At 33.1% G+C, this 17,599-nt stretch overlaps 1 protein-coding gene across 1 annotated transcript in view; it reads right to left on the bottom strand.

The window, feature by feature from the left end:
- Positions 1-2,197: 2,197 nt before the first annotated feature.
- Positions 2,198-17,599, bottom strand: part of LOC121427980 (PAS domain-containing serine/threonine-protein kinase-like) — a 50,036-nt gene continuing 34,634 nt past the window's right edge. The window contains exons 19-21 of the mRNA XM_041624562.1: positions 17,121-17,254; positions 16,285-16,425; positions 2,198-5,520 (exon numbers count right to left, since the gene is read on the bottom strand). Coding sequence (XP_041480496.1) covers positions 5,336-5,520; positions 16,285-16,425; positions 17,121-17,254 — 460 coding nt within the window. The 3' untranslated portion in view covers positions 2,198-5,335. The remainder of the gene's footprint in view (positions 5,521-16,284; positions 16,426-17,120; positions 17,255-17,599) is intronic.

Here is a 17,599-nt window from a genome sequence, read left to right as displayed (position 1 = left end):
ATAGTAAGAAGCTCTCCATCATTAAATATTTTCAAAAGCTGTTAATCAGCACAGCTGAATATATTTACAGTTTAAACCAGAAGTTAACGTACACCCAGGAAATTCGTTGACACTTGCTAAATATAAAATTTTTGGGTATCTTATGAAATATTTGTGCTCTCATGACAAATTTGATATCGAACAAATTAGTATATCAGGCCCCTCTATCACATTGCTTTGTCATTAGGAGCTGAAAAATATTTAGGTGTCATTTTCCCCCAAAACTTCATATTTTAGACAAATTAAAAATAAGAAACTTGACAAAAATACTTCATATTTGTGCTAGTTACTTCTCAACACAACCATTTCAGATTACACTTTTTTTGTTTAGTGGTGACATATCATGACAGAAAATATAACTCATAGATTTGGCATTTGAATAGACGATGTTTGAAAATAATACATTTGGCACGAGCATTACTTTTGTCAGAGGAAATTCCACCTGAAATATACTTTAATCCCAACTTCATCCCAATCATGCGAAAGAACTGATTATGCTCTTTTCATTTCATACCACATTCATCATGGTAATATTGATATTTCTGAAGATATAATAAATTTTGCAATCTTTGACAAGCAAATAAATTTCACTGAATTCCATGGGTGTATGTCAACTATTGGCCTTAACTGTACATTGTGTAAAAAATAATTATGCTACACGCAAAGCTATTATGCCTAATAATATAATTACCATGAGGACTGGAAATCACACAAATAAACAGAGCTTATTCTACAACTTCACAGTTTGAATACATGGCATATAATATGTATCATTGAAATATGTTTCATTATTTGGGACTAATGTCTGTTAATGAATGTAATAATAAATTTAAATATTTTTTTTATTACACATGATCTTCAGCCTTTGGTCTAAAAACAGAATGTCACTTAATTGTGTTATAACCATAGAGGTGATTACAATAATAAAGCTCTATGGCTATACCTAAAAACTTCCACTTTTAAGCCTCTCAAGTTTTGGCACCCCCCCCCAAAAAAAAAAAGGTGCTAAATACTATTCCAGTTCAACAGGCCTTACAAGAGAGGGAGAATAAAATCATGATGAATGTCTTTCACAAATAAAATGTAAATTTCAAAAAGAATCAATGGGCAAAACAGATCTGCAAGATTGTAATGGCAGATAATACACAAAATATATTTCATATTATTGAACCTTTACAAATTCAAAGCTTTCAGTCAGCCTTAAAGATGCCATCATTCTAAGAATACTTCAACAATGTATGAATCAGACATCAATGCAGAGGTAATAAGTGATCAATAAAATAATAAATAGCAGTAAAGGATGTTTTAACCTGGCAATTGTTCACTGGTCCTGTATTGATCGCACAGAAACAAATGCACAGAAATAAATATTTTGATTACACAATCCAAGAGATGTGACTGGGCTTACTATCATCACTCTGTTTATAGACTTACAACGTTTCTGTGTGGCCGGCAATGAACAACAGTACAAACTTTACTCACTTTCTCTTTTATACTGCTTTTGCAAATATGGGCAAACCCAATAATAGTTTGATGACTGTCTGCTCTACCAAAATCAGGTTTCGCAAAGCAATCAAAGGCATGACTACTTGAATGGGATAAAGTCAGAATTTTACAAAATCAAAGATAAACAAAAGGATAGTGTGTAGATCATAATAAGTGGCTAATAAAACCAAGTAGGAAGGGCATACAGTAAATAAATTCTTCAAATCTTTGATGGAGGATAACAGCTCCACAAAAGATTTTTACAAAATTGTTTCAAAATTAGAATGTTATTACACCATACAGCATCAATGACATCACATCTAATGAGGAATTCATAGTTACAAAGATTTTGCATTCAAGAGATCAGATCTGACAAACAGGAGCAACACACTACATGTATAAGTGCATAATTTCATTTGGAGTAGAAGTAAATCACTGGAATATGCACTGAACAAACATAATCATGTCATCATAATCGTAAGGAAAGCCTGACCCCCCTCCTGACTGCTATTTTAGACTAATGGGGTGTTGCAAGAAACTTGCGATCAATTGTAAGTCTACTTTTGGTTCCTAAATCAATCATGTCTTGCAATTAATTGTAAATTAGTGATTGATTGCTAATCTGCTCCATGAAACAAGGAGTTTAATTTGATTTGCTATAACTAACGTTGATCTATCAATTGTAAAATCGCAACAGAATAATTGCAATTGATCGCAAATATTTTTTTGCAACACCCCTTAGACACCTTATCATTAGTAAGGCAAATCAATTGCTAACCTTATATTCATCATATACAAAACAGATGCCACTGTTAAAGATGATTGGTTCCTGGTGGTATATCAGGTCATACATGCACCACCGTGTTTTGCAGTTCCATACTATTGATTTGGTCAAAAATATATATATTCTTTTCTCTGCATTTACTTTGGCATTGACATTTCTATCTGATTCATTCTTATAAAATGCAACAATAAGCTTGTTCCATATGCATTCCATCGAATGATAAAGCACTATTGTTAAATGGCTAGCTCCATAATGACAAACATTCTGATATAGAATTCAGTGGCTGACCGTAACCCAGGGGAGACAAAGCATTGGAGGGGCACAGCATTGTTCACAGACAATGCAGTGCCCCCCCAATGCTTTGTCTCCTCTGGGTCAAGGTCCGCTACTGATAGTATCTTCCAATATGCATGAAACTGAAAGATCTGTGCAGTCAGAATAGTATAATCTTTACATCCACTTCAATTGTGAACAAAAATATATTATTCAGGATTTTAAGACAAAATGATGTCTTAAAAAGTTATGTGCATAATACAACAATATACAGATCAATTTTTCATAAATGTATTGCCATTACCCTCAACCAATTACCCGCACGGCACATCACTTTAAAAGATGCACTTAAGTACAAAATACAAACATTTTCAGTAGAACCAGCTACATGACAGATTATAAAACACACTATGCTTCACTAGGCACTTATGATTTTACACATCATTGTGAAACCATGGCTCCCTACATTAGATTTAATAAAAAACAACTTTTGATAAGCTTTTCTTCCTAGCAAGTGTCAGTCCGATATACACATATAAATCACAATAAACATTTGGTGACATCTGGAATGGTCATTCATAAATACATGTAAACAGATAACATGTTGAAGTACATGTAAGAGTAAACTTTTGTAAAAAAAAAGGAATGAAAAAGAAAGTAAATGGAGATTCTTATTAGGTCCATTTTTTCCTTGTACACAAAGAATACAATTTTAAATGAAAGTAAATGAATTTCTTATGTATGAGCTTCAGTACAGTGTAGTGTTAAATTCTTCCAGTCAAACAGGTCAATCTTTGCAATAAATACATGTGGTATTGACCAATCCCCTTTTGTAATCACCTGAGCCTCTTTACACAAAAATATTCGCAGGCTGAATATAATTTATCATAATGTGCAATCAACCATACAAATAAACTGTACAATGAATTGCTAACTCCTTTACGAGCCCCAATGCCTTTTATGCAGGACTTCATGTAGATCCATCAGATTTGATTCCGGCAAGCTTCATAAACAGGGTACAATTCTGTACTACATTTACAAAACAACATTTTTATTCCTTTTTAGGAATCAAAGAATATTTGCAATCTATTAAGACAGCCATATGACAATCCAAACACTCACAACAAACAGTGAATAAGGTGCAATATAAAAACAATTATCATTCAAGTGTTATCAAGACAGTTTCACTTTAAATTCTGTTTATCTTTTATATTCTGTATATACACGATGGGGATAATATTAACAAAGATTCAGGAAAAATTCACTTTCAACAGCCCATCACCTATTGCTAAAATATTAATCTTATTGCTGTACAATATCCATATTCTCTTTCTTCAATGAATCAAATTTGGCATCTTCCTGCATTGTCCAATCAGACAAGGTTCTATCCTTTTCAATAAATTAATTTCTCTCAAGAAACAAACAATCCTGTAGATGGCACTTATTTATTTCATATCAAGTTCATAATGCACTACTAAAAAGGACACTTAAACAATAGTTTGGGATTAACAGATGATTCTGCTCAAATGCATTAAAATCAATTCACATATTTGCATGCTGGATTTACACACACACACACACACAAAAAAACAATAACCCTGATATCACTACAACGAACAAGTTTAAAAATAACAGCAACAAATAATTTGGAGTTTGAAGGCAAGTCAGTTAAACCTTGCAATGGAACTGCAAATATACTGACAGGTATAACATAAAAGATGCAAAAGACAATGGAGACGAGCAAAACATTGTATTTGGACAAGAAAAATGACAGATATATGAATTTGTGAATGTGCGTAATCAAATTTAGAATTCAATTGAAGCCGTGTAATGAAGATAAAGTGCTCTACAGTTGTCCTCACACACAAAATTATGGAATATAATGTTTTTCAACACGACTCAAGCAAATTTTCAATATTATTCCATCATGAACAATATTCCGCAATATATTGGGACATAATGTCTTTATGTATATAAGTTTCTGATATGACAAACAAGAGTGCATTGGCAAATTCACAAATTTCACCTGATTTAAATAAGGCAAATGCCAAGAAATAAACTTTTGTCCAAATTTAAAGAGCATATGTAATTACCATCATTTTCCACTCTACACTTACAAACTTGATGGAGTTAAAACAAGTTTAAATTGCTAACAGCTGAAGTATTAAATTCACATACTAAAGGAATGAATATATTTTCAAGGTGATGAATTGAAGAGATGCTTTGGTCTCATACATGTAGTGTATGGAAATTATCAGTTTACACACAATCTTATCCTGTCATGGTAAAACTTCATAAATCATAAAATTGAGAAAAAAATACAGTTCTGGACCATTTCATACAACATTTAAATGTACATGTGTTACATTTAAGTCACTAAATAAATAAATAAATAAATACCGGAATTTCAGTTCACACTTCAAAAGATGCAATTTGTGAAATATTTCAAACACACTCATTCATTCATCACACACACTTTGTATGCTGACACCTGTCATGTAACAATATAAATGAACTAAATAATTCAATATTTCTTTGAATTTCTAAGTGTTAAAAAGGCCACAAGCCCCAACATTGAATAATGACATGGACCTGGCCACGGAGGATTATTTTATTGTTACTGGGGGTGCGGAGCATTGTCACAGCATCCCCAGTAACATAGATAGTTCTCCTTGGCCAGGTCCATGTATGATGATGGTGCCAGAGGTAAAGATAAATGCACGCAGTCGTTGAAATCTAAAACTGAACCAAGACTCAAATACTTGCATTAAATCCTCTTAATCTAACCCCATCCTGGTAATCTTCATCAAGGGCAAGACATTTCTCAAACTCTCTTCTAAGTTGGTCTGCTTCAGCCGAACCTCCAGAGTCTTCCAAGATGTTACCAGAGTCTTCAATCACATTAGGAAAGTCTGGGCCATCATCATCATCTCTGGGTTCTGTTATTAAGACAAACAAATGCAAATGTGGATGTTACTACATTTGTAATGATAATATGATGATAATAAGTAATAATAATAATAATAATAATAATAGTAATAATGATAATGATAATAATAGTAATAATAATAATAAATATAACAATAATAATAATAATAACAATAGCTGGATTTATAGTGCTTTTTGCCTGAGGATACAAAGTGCTTGCTATTATTACCCCGGCTTTAGCTCGAGTTACCATCACCGGCGCTCAGTGCATTCAAGGAATTAATCCTGCCGGGTTACCATTCACCTCACCAGGGTCGAGTGCAGCACAGTGTGGATAAATTTCTTGCTGAAGGAAAATGCACCATGGTTAGGATTTGAACCCATGTCTCTCTGTTTGAAAGGAGAGAGTCAGAACCACTATACCACAACACGCCCATGAAGGAGATTCTTTCAAATTGCAAGCCCATTTTGCAAGATAATTTCCCTGCATTGTTGGAATGTCTTTCTCCATCCTACTATTCATAAAGGAAATACATTATTGCAATTTGAAAAAATCTCCTTCACGGGCGTGTTGTGGTATAGTGGTTCTGACTCTCTCCTTTCAAAAAGAGAGACGGGTTCAAATCCTAACCATGGAATACTCTTTAGGGTAAGAGACTTTATAAGCAATGTATGTGAGTAAATCTGATGGCCTTATTACCAGTCACTGACAAACTGGCAGGTTTTGTTGGCCCCCAGCTCAAAATAATACCAAAATAAAAAAATAAACATAAATAAATGAATAATACTGGTAAATAGAAAATTATCATTATACAAAAAAGAGCAATGATGATGATAATAATGAAAATGAATTACAAAATGTCTAAATATAATTAAATAAAAATTGAATTGAATTTAAAATCACATGATATTAACGGAAAATAAATAATGAATACGTATAAATAAAAATATATACTTTATGAGAAAACAATACTTGTATTTTCCAAAATGATTATTTCTGTACAGAAATATTTAGGATATTTGCCTTTTTCACATTATCAAATCTATAAGAAAAAGAAATGATTTGACTTATTCATCCACTTGTTTTATAGGTCATCAGATACCTTCTTCCATTAGTATGTAGTAGTTTGTGTTTATATCTAATAATATTCATCAAAAAAGAGAAGCATCCCAGTTAAAAGTCTTGCAAAAATACCCAGAAATAGCGTACGACCGGATGCCAAGCGCACTTTTGCGTGGAAGTGTCATTTTTAGCGTAAAATCTGAAAGAATGTCGAAAATTACACATTTTGATATTTTGACAGAATATGTTAAAGAATGTTTCTTTGACATGCGATTCTTTTTATTTGGATTCTCAAAATATAAGTCTCATAAATATACATTTCAAATTTAAATATTACACACACATATACGGCACAGTGAAACATAAAACCGCAATTTCCTCAAAATAAAATTTTGTGATAACTATCAATAGCATGAAGTTTTTTACACAACTTAAATTCTTCGTTTAAAATTTGTTTATCCTTCTAATGTATAGTAAATGTTCTGATGCCACAAATATTTAAAGTTTTTTCAAGTAAGATGGAAGATATCTCATTTCATATTATCAGAAAGGAGACAATGTGTATTTTACAATATGCACATTTTGAATGAAAAAAAATTAACAGACCTTAAATAAGAACTGCCAACCGGAAAAAGAAAACTTCAGTATTTTTAAAGCCGAAAATCAGGATTTTGATGATGACATCAGTATTTTCAATGAAATACCATATACAACTCATAAAACGGAAACTTTAGAAATCAGTATTTTGCATGAAACCATCGGTATTCTTATTTTTTTATTTTTTTTTTTACTTGGCAGCTCTGTTTAATGTAGATAATTACCTGCATACTAAAAGTTTTTATACTTTGGATAGCAAAATTTGTCATTTCTTGGTATCCCAGCTTAAGCTCTTGCGGAAATACTGAAGAATAACATTCCGGGTGGATGCTAAGTGCACTTTGGTGTGAAAGTATAATTTTTAGCATAAAACACTGTAAACGCTTGACACCGATCATACTCCGGGCTGAAAATAGTAAGTCTATGTAAATAAATAAAGTAAAAAATAAAATTTCACTGCACAAAATGCATGTGGCATATTCTGATAATTTCATCTATATAATAATATAATTTTTTTTTAAATTTAGCGTTGTGAAAACAGTTACGGTATAGGTACGCCTTCATAATATAGGGGAAGGCAGGGTATGTTGTGACACTTTTTGCATTTTGCATATTAGAATTGATATGACTAGTAATATTGTAGAAATAAGTACCTTGCCTTTTAATTTGATTCTTGGGAAATCTCTTTCACCAATATGTAACTTTCTACCCCCACACTGAAAGTCATCGTGACCTTCGAAAAAACGATGTCAAATGGCTCAACTTGCCCCATCTGTGGGGTAAATTGTGCCACCGTCTGGGGTAAGTTGAGCCACAAAAACTATGTACAAAATGTATGCGGGAAGAACCAGGATGTCAATTTTGCATTTACAGTCTTTACACTTGCTAATTCTCTATAAATACTAACATCCTCTAAAAGTAAGAGAATTGCCATGTGTATTTGCTCCTTTCTGCCTGCATATCAATGGCTTTTTACATTTTTAGATTTTTGTATCATACATCACCATACGAATTACCATGTCTCAACTTGCCCCATGTTGATTTGGCTTAAATTACCCCAGTCCAAACTTATTGCGATATTTTCACATCCACACATTTCTTATGCATTCATCACATGTAAAAGAGTATGACAAGAATGAGAATCCATACCTGGACTAACAATATTGTTCTTATAAATTCTATATATATTTAAAGATGTGTGTGGGTAAAAAGCACTTATCTATTTTACACCCTTTTTTACTATTTTGGCTAAAATTTGTATTTTTCTCTCTAAAAAGTACTTTTTGTTTCAAAGTTGAAAACAAAGTTGTGGGATTAAGGGTTATGCAATGGGTCATCAATACATGACACCAGCACAATGTCTGACTCATTCATTATTAGCCTGGGGTTGGTCACTCAACTTGCCCCTGTGCTCAACTTACCCTGCCTTCCCCTACATGTACATGTATAAGTGGCTCATGATGTCATGTTCCTAACTTCTTTTTTCTGTTACATGAAATTGATTTTATTTGAAGTTTTCGCTGATCGCCAGTAGGGAGGAGCGGAAAAATAACTTTCTCTACAGTTCCCTCTGTAATCATGATAAAGGATAAGTATCTTCCTAGATAAATTTTGTCATTCCAATCTGAAAAGGGGGAAATTTAACAGGAATAAGATCTCACCTTTTCAATGATGAGAGCTTGAAGTGCATGCTACCTGAAACTAATTGATATTCCGATCTAGGATTATTCGTAAAGATTCATGAAAAAGATATACAGTATATCTCATTAATTAATTGGCCTAATGATAGTGTGATCTTTCAATATATGTTCAGGCCTGAAAAAGGGACATTTTACGTTTTAAACACCTTGTGTAATCCTGAACAGTGTTAATGAATATTTTTAATGATTAATGCGTGCGAAATGTGAGTCGAAGTTTGTCATAAACTAGTATGAAAAGGAGATTTTAAGTAGTTTTTAGAATGAATATATAAGTATACATAAAATGCGAGCACGCAGAACTATGAGTTTTGACCATTAGACCTGAAAGGGAATTGTTCCAATGGTTGATAGGATCTACCTGCTACACCAAATAAATTAGCCTAGTCGTGTAATTTAAATTTTCAACCCACTGCAAGAGAGGAGTTCATATAAGTATAAACGGACAAAGTGGATTATAATCACCTTCATATTTTTTTTACAGATGGTTCCAAAATAGTAGAGTCAGAAATAGTCGATTTCCAGTGTATCATTACATTTTTACCATTAAAAATATATAACCTAAAGTGTCTAGGGAATTAATTTATACGTTTTCATTGCAGATGACCATTAAAAATTTGCAATTATGATGGCCATCTTTTGCTGTTTTTATTGAAAAAAAAACTATAACTTTTTAACAACATACCATGTATGTATATTGTCAATATACATTACTCAATATTGCTCTAAAATGATACCAGTGTGCCTGTGACAAGTGATTTCTCTTTTCACAGGCACACTATCAAATTGCTTCTTGGACTTTACTGGCTGGAATATCAATGCCTTGCTATACCGTGTATTCTGCAATTACTTCATTACAATTCTCAACCTTGGGAAAACTGAACAATTGCATGACTCTTTGCTCTGATTGTAAGCTCAGACACCAATGATGATATAATATTTCGCTATGATCTTTTGAATTTTGGGTGCATTGTACTGTTGATATTTATAACACGTGGATTTAATTGAATTGGTTTTCACAATGATCTAGGACTTTGTTTACAACCACTTCCTCTTCTTCAGACTTCAGATTTTGAGTGTTGTTAATCATGAGCAGACAGCCACAAGAAGAATTATTTGTTTGTGTGCTGTTTTCAAAAACAGTAATGTTAAAACAACATCGTCGGTGTTAAAGAGGATGATCATACCATGGAGTAGCTCCATGATTATAGTTATACCAAGCATTGTGCACTACATCATTTCCCACAAAAAAATGGTTAATGGAACTTTAATTGAGTAGAATGTGAAATTGCTAAATCCTAGTGTATATAATTTATGTAATCGTAAATTAGGATTTTTTCATACAACTGGATTGAATTTCATGGCATATGATTTATTAAACAAAAAGAAATGAGCCTTTCAGATTTCAGCAGAAAACCTCTCAATCCAAGTTTGTTATTGCATTGAATAAAGTATGCACTAAATCACGTCTTCATTCACTATTTTTCTATATCCTTTCTTAGATTTTCGGCCCACAACTTGCAGGCCGATACTTAAATTTAAAAGGAAAATGAAGCTTTAAGAAGATTGGCATGACATCTTTATTCAAACGTGATTAATCAAACATGAAATTGACTTTAAACCAATGGGATGCACGGTGACTTGTGAATGATTTTAGTTGCTTTTAAATGCAACTCTTTCTGCAACAAGCCCCTGGAATAGCATTATGCACTCGAGAACATTCTGTTAAATATTCGATCTGAATAAAGAAATATCTATTTAGTCACTGGTTCTTGAGCTCAGAATCTATCATGAGCTGATGGTGCCTATCGTGCTGATTGTGCCCTAAGAGTCCTTATATTATTAGAGAACAAGAGAAAAATATATTTTAACTGAGGGTGCTGATGTAAATTTGACAAGCAAAAAAACCCAAAAATTCATTAAAAATGAAGGTCATTTTGGTCCCTAACCCAGGGAGCTCTGGCCCGCTGGAGCCCAGGAGTCCACCGTGCAATTAGTCATAGAAACGGGACTTGAGTAGATTGGGGTCTCATTAACTTACTAAGAAAAATGTGAAAACAGAAATTATGCACTTACCACGATTATATGGATGAAGGTCTATCGTGTGACAGCATCCTGACATCGAGGCACAGACTGGAACCTCAAAAAACAAAAAGTTCTGTTGCGATACCTCTCCTTATTCTTTCAAAATTCAAAATGGCCGATCGAGACTAGGGTAAAAGGAGAGGTATTGCGATAAAATTTTTCTCTTTTATGAGGTTCCAGTCTATGCCTCGATGTCAGGATGCTGTCACACGATAGACCTTCACCCATATAATCGTGGCAAGTGCATAATTTCTGTTTTCACATTTTTCTTAGTAAGTTATTGAGACCCCAATCTACCCCAGTCCCATGTCTACCACTAAATGCACGGTGGACTCCTGGGCTCTGGCCCGCTTTGCTGGGTTATTTGGTCCCGAGATAGGGGGGCATTTTGGTGTTACATTTATGAATTCATCACGCCTATACTAGAATCCCAGGGGTACTGGCAATGGAGAATAATACACCCAGCACCCCCCAGGTAAATCTTGGGGAGTGCTTCAGCACCCCCAACTCATTTTCCTGATTTTAAAATCTAGAAGGTATTGCTTCATCTACGGTCTCTTTTAATTGAACAGCACTGTAAAAAATATTGGATTAAATTTTAACCACCACGAGGATAATTATATGTCTAACCAATATGAGGCAGTATTCTACCCAATGCAGGAAGCATATTGTCCAGTAATGTTAAGAAATAAGCAGCAATTACTTTAGAATGGGCAAAATTTTCATCACACTGGATAAATAAAAAATGCCTAAAAGAAATGCCCTATATTGGTTTGACACATAATCACATGGGGCACTTTTACAAGATATTTTTTTTTAGAGTGAGTTCATTAGACCAGAAATAATAGATAGATCGTTCTATAACCATTTGAATGAGCTTCATATGTGGAGAATGATGTTTGAAACACCAAAAGAGGAGGTTCTTAGAGTTCACATATTAGCTCTTCTTTCTTTTTAAAATCTCATTTCATCCCATGCATAGCCATGTTGGGAAATGCAGTCATATGACCATCATGACAAACAAATCTAAAGGCTAATGACCAGAGTACAGTGCAGATATATAGATTGAATGTATAATTTTACCTGTGCACGTACTGTACTATCTGTCTTAGACTACGATATATAAGAGCATGGACCTATGATAACAGCAATTGTGAAAATTGAAGGTAAACATATGTTTGTTGTTATCAAGTAAAAATGAACAGAGTAAAAATCTTAACTTGCAATGCAAGAGACCAAGAGACATTTATTATTAGAGTTATTCATATTTTCACATAAAGATGTTATTTCTTCAACATATGTAGCAGCATAACTTTAGAACAACTAAAACTATTTTTTTTAAACAAAAGTGCCATTCATGTCATAATAAAATACTAAGCTCAACGACCCTAAATGACGTATGACCTTAATCATGTAACCTAAAACTTGTGCAAATGGATCAATGATACTTGAATACCCTTATGTCCAAGTTTCATGAACTAGATCAATAAATTTTAAAGATATGACATTTCAAAAATAACCCACAACATGGCCAAAGTTCAGTGACTCTAAATGACCTTTGACCTTCATCATGTGCCATAAAATTCATGCAAGATGATCAGTGATACCTGAATACTCAATAAGTGTCATGAACTTTCCCCCCATACTTTCAAAGTTATGATGACATTTCAAAACTTAACCTTGGTTAAGATTTCATGGTTGATGACGCTGTTATATCGACACTGCCGTCTCTTCCGCTGGAAAAGTGGCCCCTATAGTCAATTTGGGTGGCAAAATTTGTTACGAAATGCTTGAATGTATCTGTTTTATTTCAACAGACTAAAAGTGCAAGGGAAATGTATGAGGAATGTTTTGCAGGATAAGTTTGATTTTGCCGTTTCCCCTTGACACAGCGTGAAAACGAGCATTTCTGCGCAAACAGATTTCTGCAAGCTTTACAAAAATGGACAGTGCTCACTCAAGTGTAACATTCTGTCAAAACTTTTACTCTCATTGGATAGATGAGACCCAAACCCAATAATATATGTGAGAAAATTACTAACATGTTGTATATTTTTTAATTCCCAGGGCTTTTTCAAAGTGTAAACTTTTTTTTGATACGCACTGTAGATGTATTATGCGCAGTTTGTTTTTATAAAACATGCGCATCCAGTAAATGTACATTGTTATCTTTCAGATAATATAAAATTATATATCTTACATCTTATTCTAATTTTTGCGCTATATGTGACATGACAACAATTATTATGTGTTTATTCGATTAACATTTTAAATGATCAAATTTGAGATGCGGAACACAAACATTCTACTATTTTCACAAACTTTTATTTTCAGTAAATCATGATTTTGTGTTTCATATAGACATATGTGTGTGTAATATTCCAATTTGTAATGTATATTTATTAGACTTATAATTTGAAACTCCAAATAAGAATGATCCCATATCAAAGGTAATAAAAGATTTTAACATATTCCGTCAAAATATCAAAATAGGTGATTTTTTCGACATTCTTTCAGATTTTACACTAAAAATGATACTTTCACGCAAAAGTGCACTTAGCATCCGCCCGTACGTTATTCCTCAGTATTTCCGCAAGACTTAAGCTGGAATGCCAAGAAATGACAAAATTTGCTATCCAAAGTATAAAAACTTTTAGCATGTACTTATACATGTAATGATGTACATAAAGTACGGCATGTTTAATTTTTAATTCAAAATGTGCAAATGGTAAAATATACATTAACCCCCTTCGGATAACATAAAATAAGATATTTTCCAACTTACTTTAAAATTCTTGCAATATTTGTGACATTAGGACATTTAATAAACATTCAATTGGTACACACATTTAAATGGAAGAATTTAACGTGTGAAAAAAACTTCGAACTATTGATAGTTCTCACAAACTTTTATTTTGAGGAAATCGTGATTTCATGTTTCACTGTGCCATATGTGTGTGTGTGTAATATTCAAATTTAAATGTATATTCATCAGACTTATAATTTGAAAATCCAAATAAAAAAGAATTGCATATCAAAGGTAATAAAAAATTGTAACCTATTCTGTCAAATTATCAAGATGCGTGATTTTTGACATCGTTTCAGATAACACTTTCAGGCAAAAGTGTGCTTGGCATCCGGCCGTACACTATTCCTGGGTATTTTAGCAAGACTTTTAGCTGGGATGCCAAGCATTAACAAATTTTGACGTTGAATCCTTATCTAGAGCCCTTTTTGACGTTTGGCCGGTCAACTATAACAGAAAATACTGCTCAAATCAATATTCCTCATGCAACACCATCACAATTACTACAAACATGTTATAACTACTTTAGCTAATATCCATTTAGCATGCCATATTTTCACAATGTAGAAAGTGCAATGTACCATACTGCCTTTGAACGCTTTCCAAATAAAATAGAGATATATGCTTAATTTATAAAGATACACAAGGCGGTATCCAAAAGATAGCAAGGGGGGGGGGGCTGATAAGATCTTGCCAATTGAGGGCTGAAAGATGACAAAAATTATTATGCACATTGCCTTATTGTCATATCTCTTAAAATAAAATACAAAGAAAAAATTCCCAGACAAATGTCAAAACTTTGTTATTACTTATGATTTTTCAGTGTTATACTTGCCTTTATTTTGATATTTAATCACATTGTTGTTGGGGTACACTTGATCTTAAAATATATTACTGGAAGCTCTATGAATTGCCACTTGAAAATTACATATGTATGCAAGAGAACTTCCACCCCTTCTCTCTACAAGTACATGTTATGATGGACTAACAAAACACTTCATTCAAGAAGGCACATTAATATACTTCAATTCTTTACAAGACAGATCATTCTATGGTGTATACACTGTACATGCATGCCATATTCAATAGTGGAAGTTGACAGAAAAATGGGTCCGAGCAAGAGCAGCAAGAAGAATCTATAGTTCTATGTTATGTACATGTTGGAATGTTTACTGAAATGAGCTGATGTGGTTTTTATAATATAAATGACCAACTCCCATAGAGGAACAACACATTCTGCATGTAACAAAATTTCATGCTGATACTGACTGAGGTAAACAGCATGCACAGAGAATTTCTTACTTTCAAGCAGTGATAGACAACTGTTTCTCATATTCTCTTCTACAGAGTTTCTCCAATACTTCATCTTCTTCTATATCACTCCATTCCTCACGCTCACTTGGAGGTGGGCTGGGATCAAAATTAGCCACACCCACTCCTTTGTCTTGGCATAGGTAGATGGAGGAGAAAGGCAATGCTAATCTTAAATGTTTTGTATGAAATATTATCGTCACTGGTAAAGCCATTTGCTGAATTCAAAAGACTGATGGCTTTATGTCCACTACAAGACAATTAGTAATGAGTCACTTAATTTATCTTTACTTTTAAAGGGGAAGCTCACCCTAAACCCCACCCCAAATTACATTATTTCAATTCTTTTTTCTTATTTTTCTTCTTAAAGCTAAAAAGCCTTCTTCAATTCTGAAGATTACTACTGTAGTACATGTATATCTGGGACTGGCAAGTGCAATATACCAGCTGAACACCCTACTCTTTGACGAATAGCGTATATATTTTAATGTGCATAGGTTGTTTCATATGACAAAGATAATCTAATGTACGCGTAATGTCAAATGTATGGAAATTTTGATAATTTAGGCAATATCAAACCCCTTAAAGGTCAAGTCCACCACAGGAAAATGTTGATTTGTATAAATAAAGAAAAAGCAAACTAGCATAATGCTGAAAATTTCATCAAAATCGAATGTTAAAATAAGAAAGTTTCGGTTATTTAAAAAAAAACAGTGATATGCACAACTCAGTGACATGCAAATGAGACAGTAATGATGCCCCTCACTCATTATTTCTTTTGTTTTTTATCGTTTGAATTATACATTTCATTTTTTTACAAATTTGACAATATGGACCAACTTGACTGAACCATATAATATTAAACAATTTTGATTCCATATGTCCAGGGAGGAATTATTGTTGTTTCACTTGACAATGATGAGAAAATTAGAATATTTCATATTTCACATAATAAAATACAAAAGAAATAGTGAGTGGATGATGTCATCAGTCTCCTCATCTGCATACCGACCAGGATGTGCATATAACTGTATTTGTGAAATTAAGCGATACTTTAAAATGTCATAACTTTCTTATCTTACATCCGAATTTGATGAAATTTTTATGCTTGATGGATTTTTCTCTTTTTATTCAAACTTTTTGTTGGGGTGGACTTGTCCTTTAATAATTAGTATGTTCTAGCTACCACTATGCTCATTCTATAACAATGCTTTACCTTCAGGTGGCATGACTTCATTCCATTTATAGATGTTAATATCAATAGGTTGTTGAAGCCATGCACTGGAATGGAGCTGTGTAAGGTTACATCTAAACTCTGGCTCAGGATGAAGAAGCCAAGAGATAAGCTGCATCAGGGCTGAACAAAAAACAGACATTGTTTAAAAATTCACATTTATTAAGCTTGTACCATGAATAGATAAATTTCCACTATGAATGTCCAGTTTCCAGACTTAATTATTAGACCACAAGACAGAAATTCAAAACCCTTTAAAAAAAAACACTGCACCATCCAATGTAGGAGTTATGTTGGCAATTATCTATTCCGTTAAAGGGGTAGAATTTGACATCAAAATCAGAGTGGGTCATGCTGTGACAGATTACTTCCACTACTCTGCTTGAAGAGCCATTGTAGGTTATAAAGAAGACCATCCTAATTTCAGTTTGGTCATAATTAAACCGATCATAATAACAATAATAATTGAAATAATAATCATACTACTACTACTACTACTGATAATAATGATAAAAATAATAATGATAATAATAATAATAATTACAATGATTATTACAGTAATGATTATAATAGCAACAAAACAAAAAGCATGATTGCAAGTGATGTACCAAAATCGAAACCTTGAAAATTCACTGGTCTATTATTCTTTGGTGGATTAGTACCAAGCCTTCACTCATTTATAACCTACATGTATTTTCTATGCTTTTATAAAAGTCAAATTGACATGAAGGGGGACTTCCTTTGTAAATCAAGCATGATCTGAGTTTGGCCTTCCATTTATAGTAATTTTTAGGTGACCTGTAAAGGAGACAACTCACCGGTGGAGACAGCAAAAGGTGGCTTAAGGATGGCTTCGATGGTTTCTTCTACATCATAAAATGGATTCTCACCAAACACTAATGTATACAACATTACACCAAGAGACCAAAGCTCCAGCTGTGGACCTTCATACCTTTATCAGAAATATATACAAATGGAGATAGGAAGAAAGAAGGGGGGGGGGGGAGAGCAGACAAATGTGAAATCAAAAGGGTGAGAGAGAGAGAGAGACAGATAGATATACAATACAAGAAAAAAAATAAGCAAGATTAAAAGCCTAGAATCAGAACCACGACAACACACTGCCTTCTATTACCCTTTTTTGTCAATCAGATTGCTCAAAAGATACATAAAGTGCTATATTAAATACAATCTGTTTTTTTATCATTTTTTCTAACTAACTTGACAGTTACATGATTCCATTCCTATACATTTGGTACCTGATTTCTTTGCATAATACCACATCCATTCAATGCTG

Source organism: Lytechinus variegatus, chromosome 1 (genome assembly GCF_018143015.1).
Source record: "Lytechinus variegatus isolate NC3 chromosome 1, Lvar_3.0, whole genome shotgun sequence".
Taxonomy (NCBI): domain Eukaryota; kingdom Metazoa; phylum Echinodermata; class Echinoidea; order Temnopleuroida; family Toxopneustidae; genus Lytechinus; species Lytechinus variegatus.
Note: the sequence above shows the minus strand (reverse complement) of the source record. Positions and strands in the feature narration are given on the sequence as shown.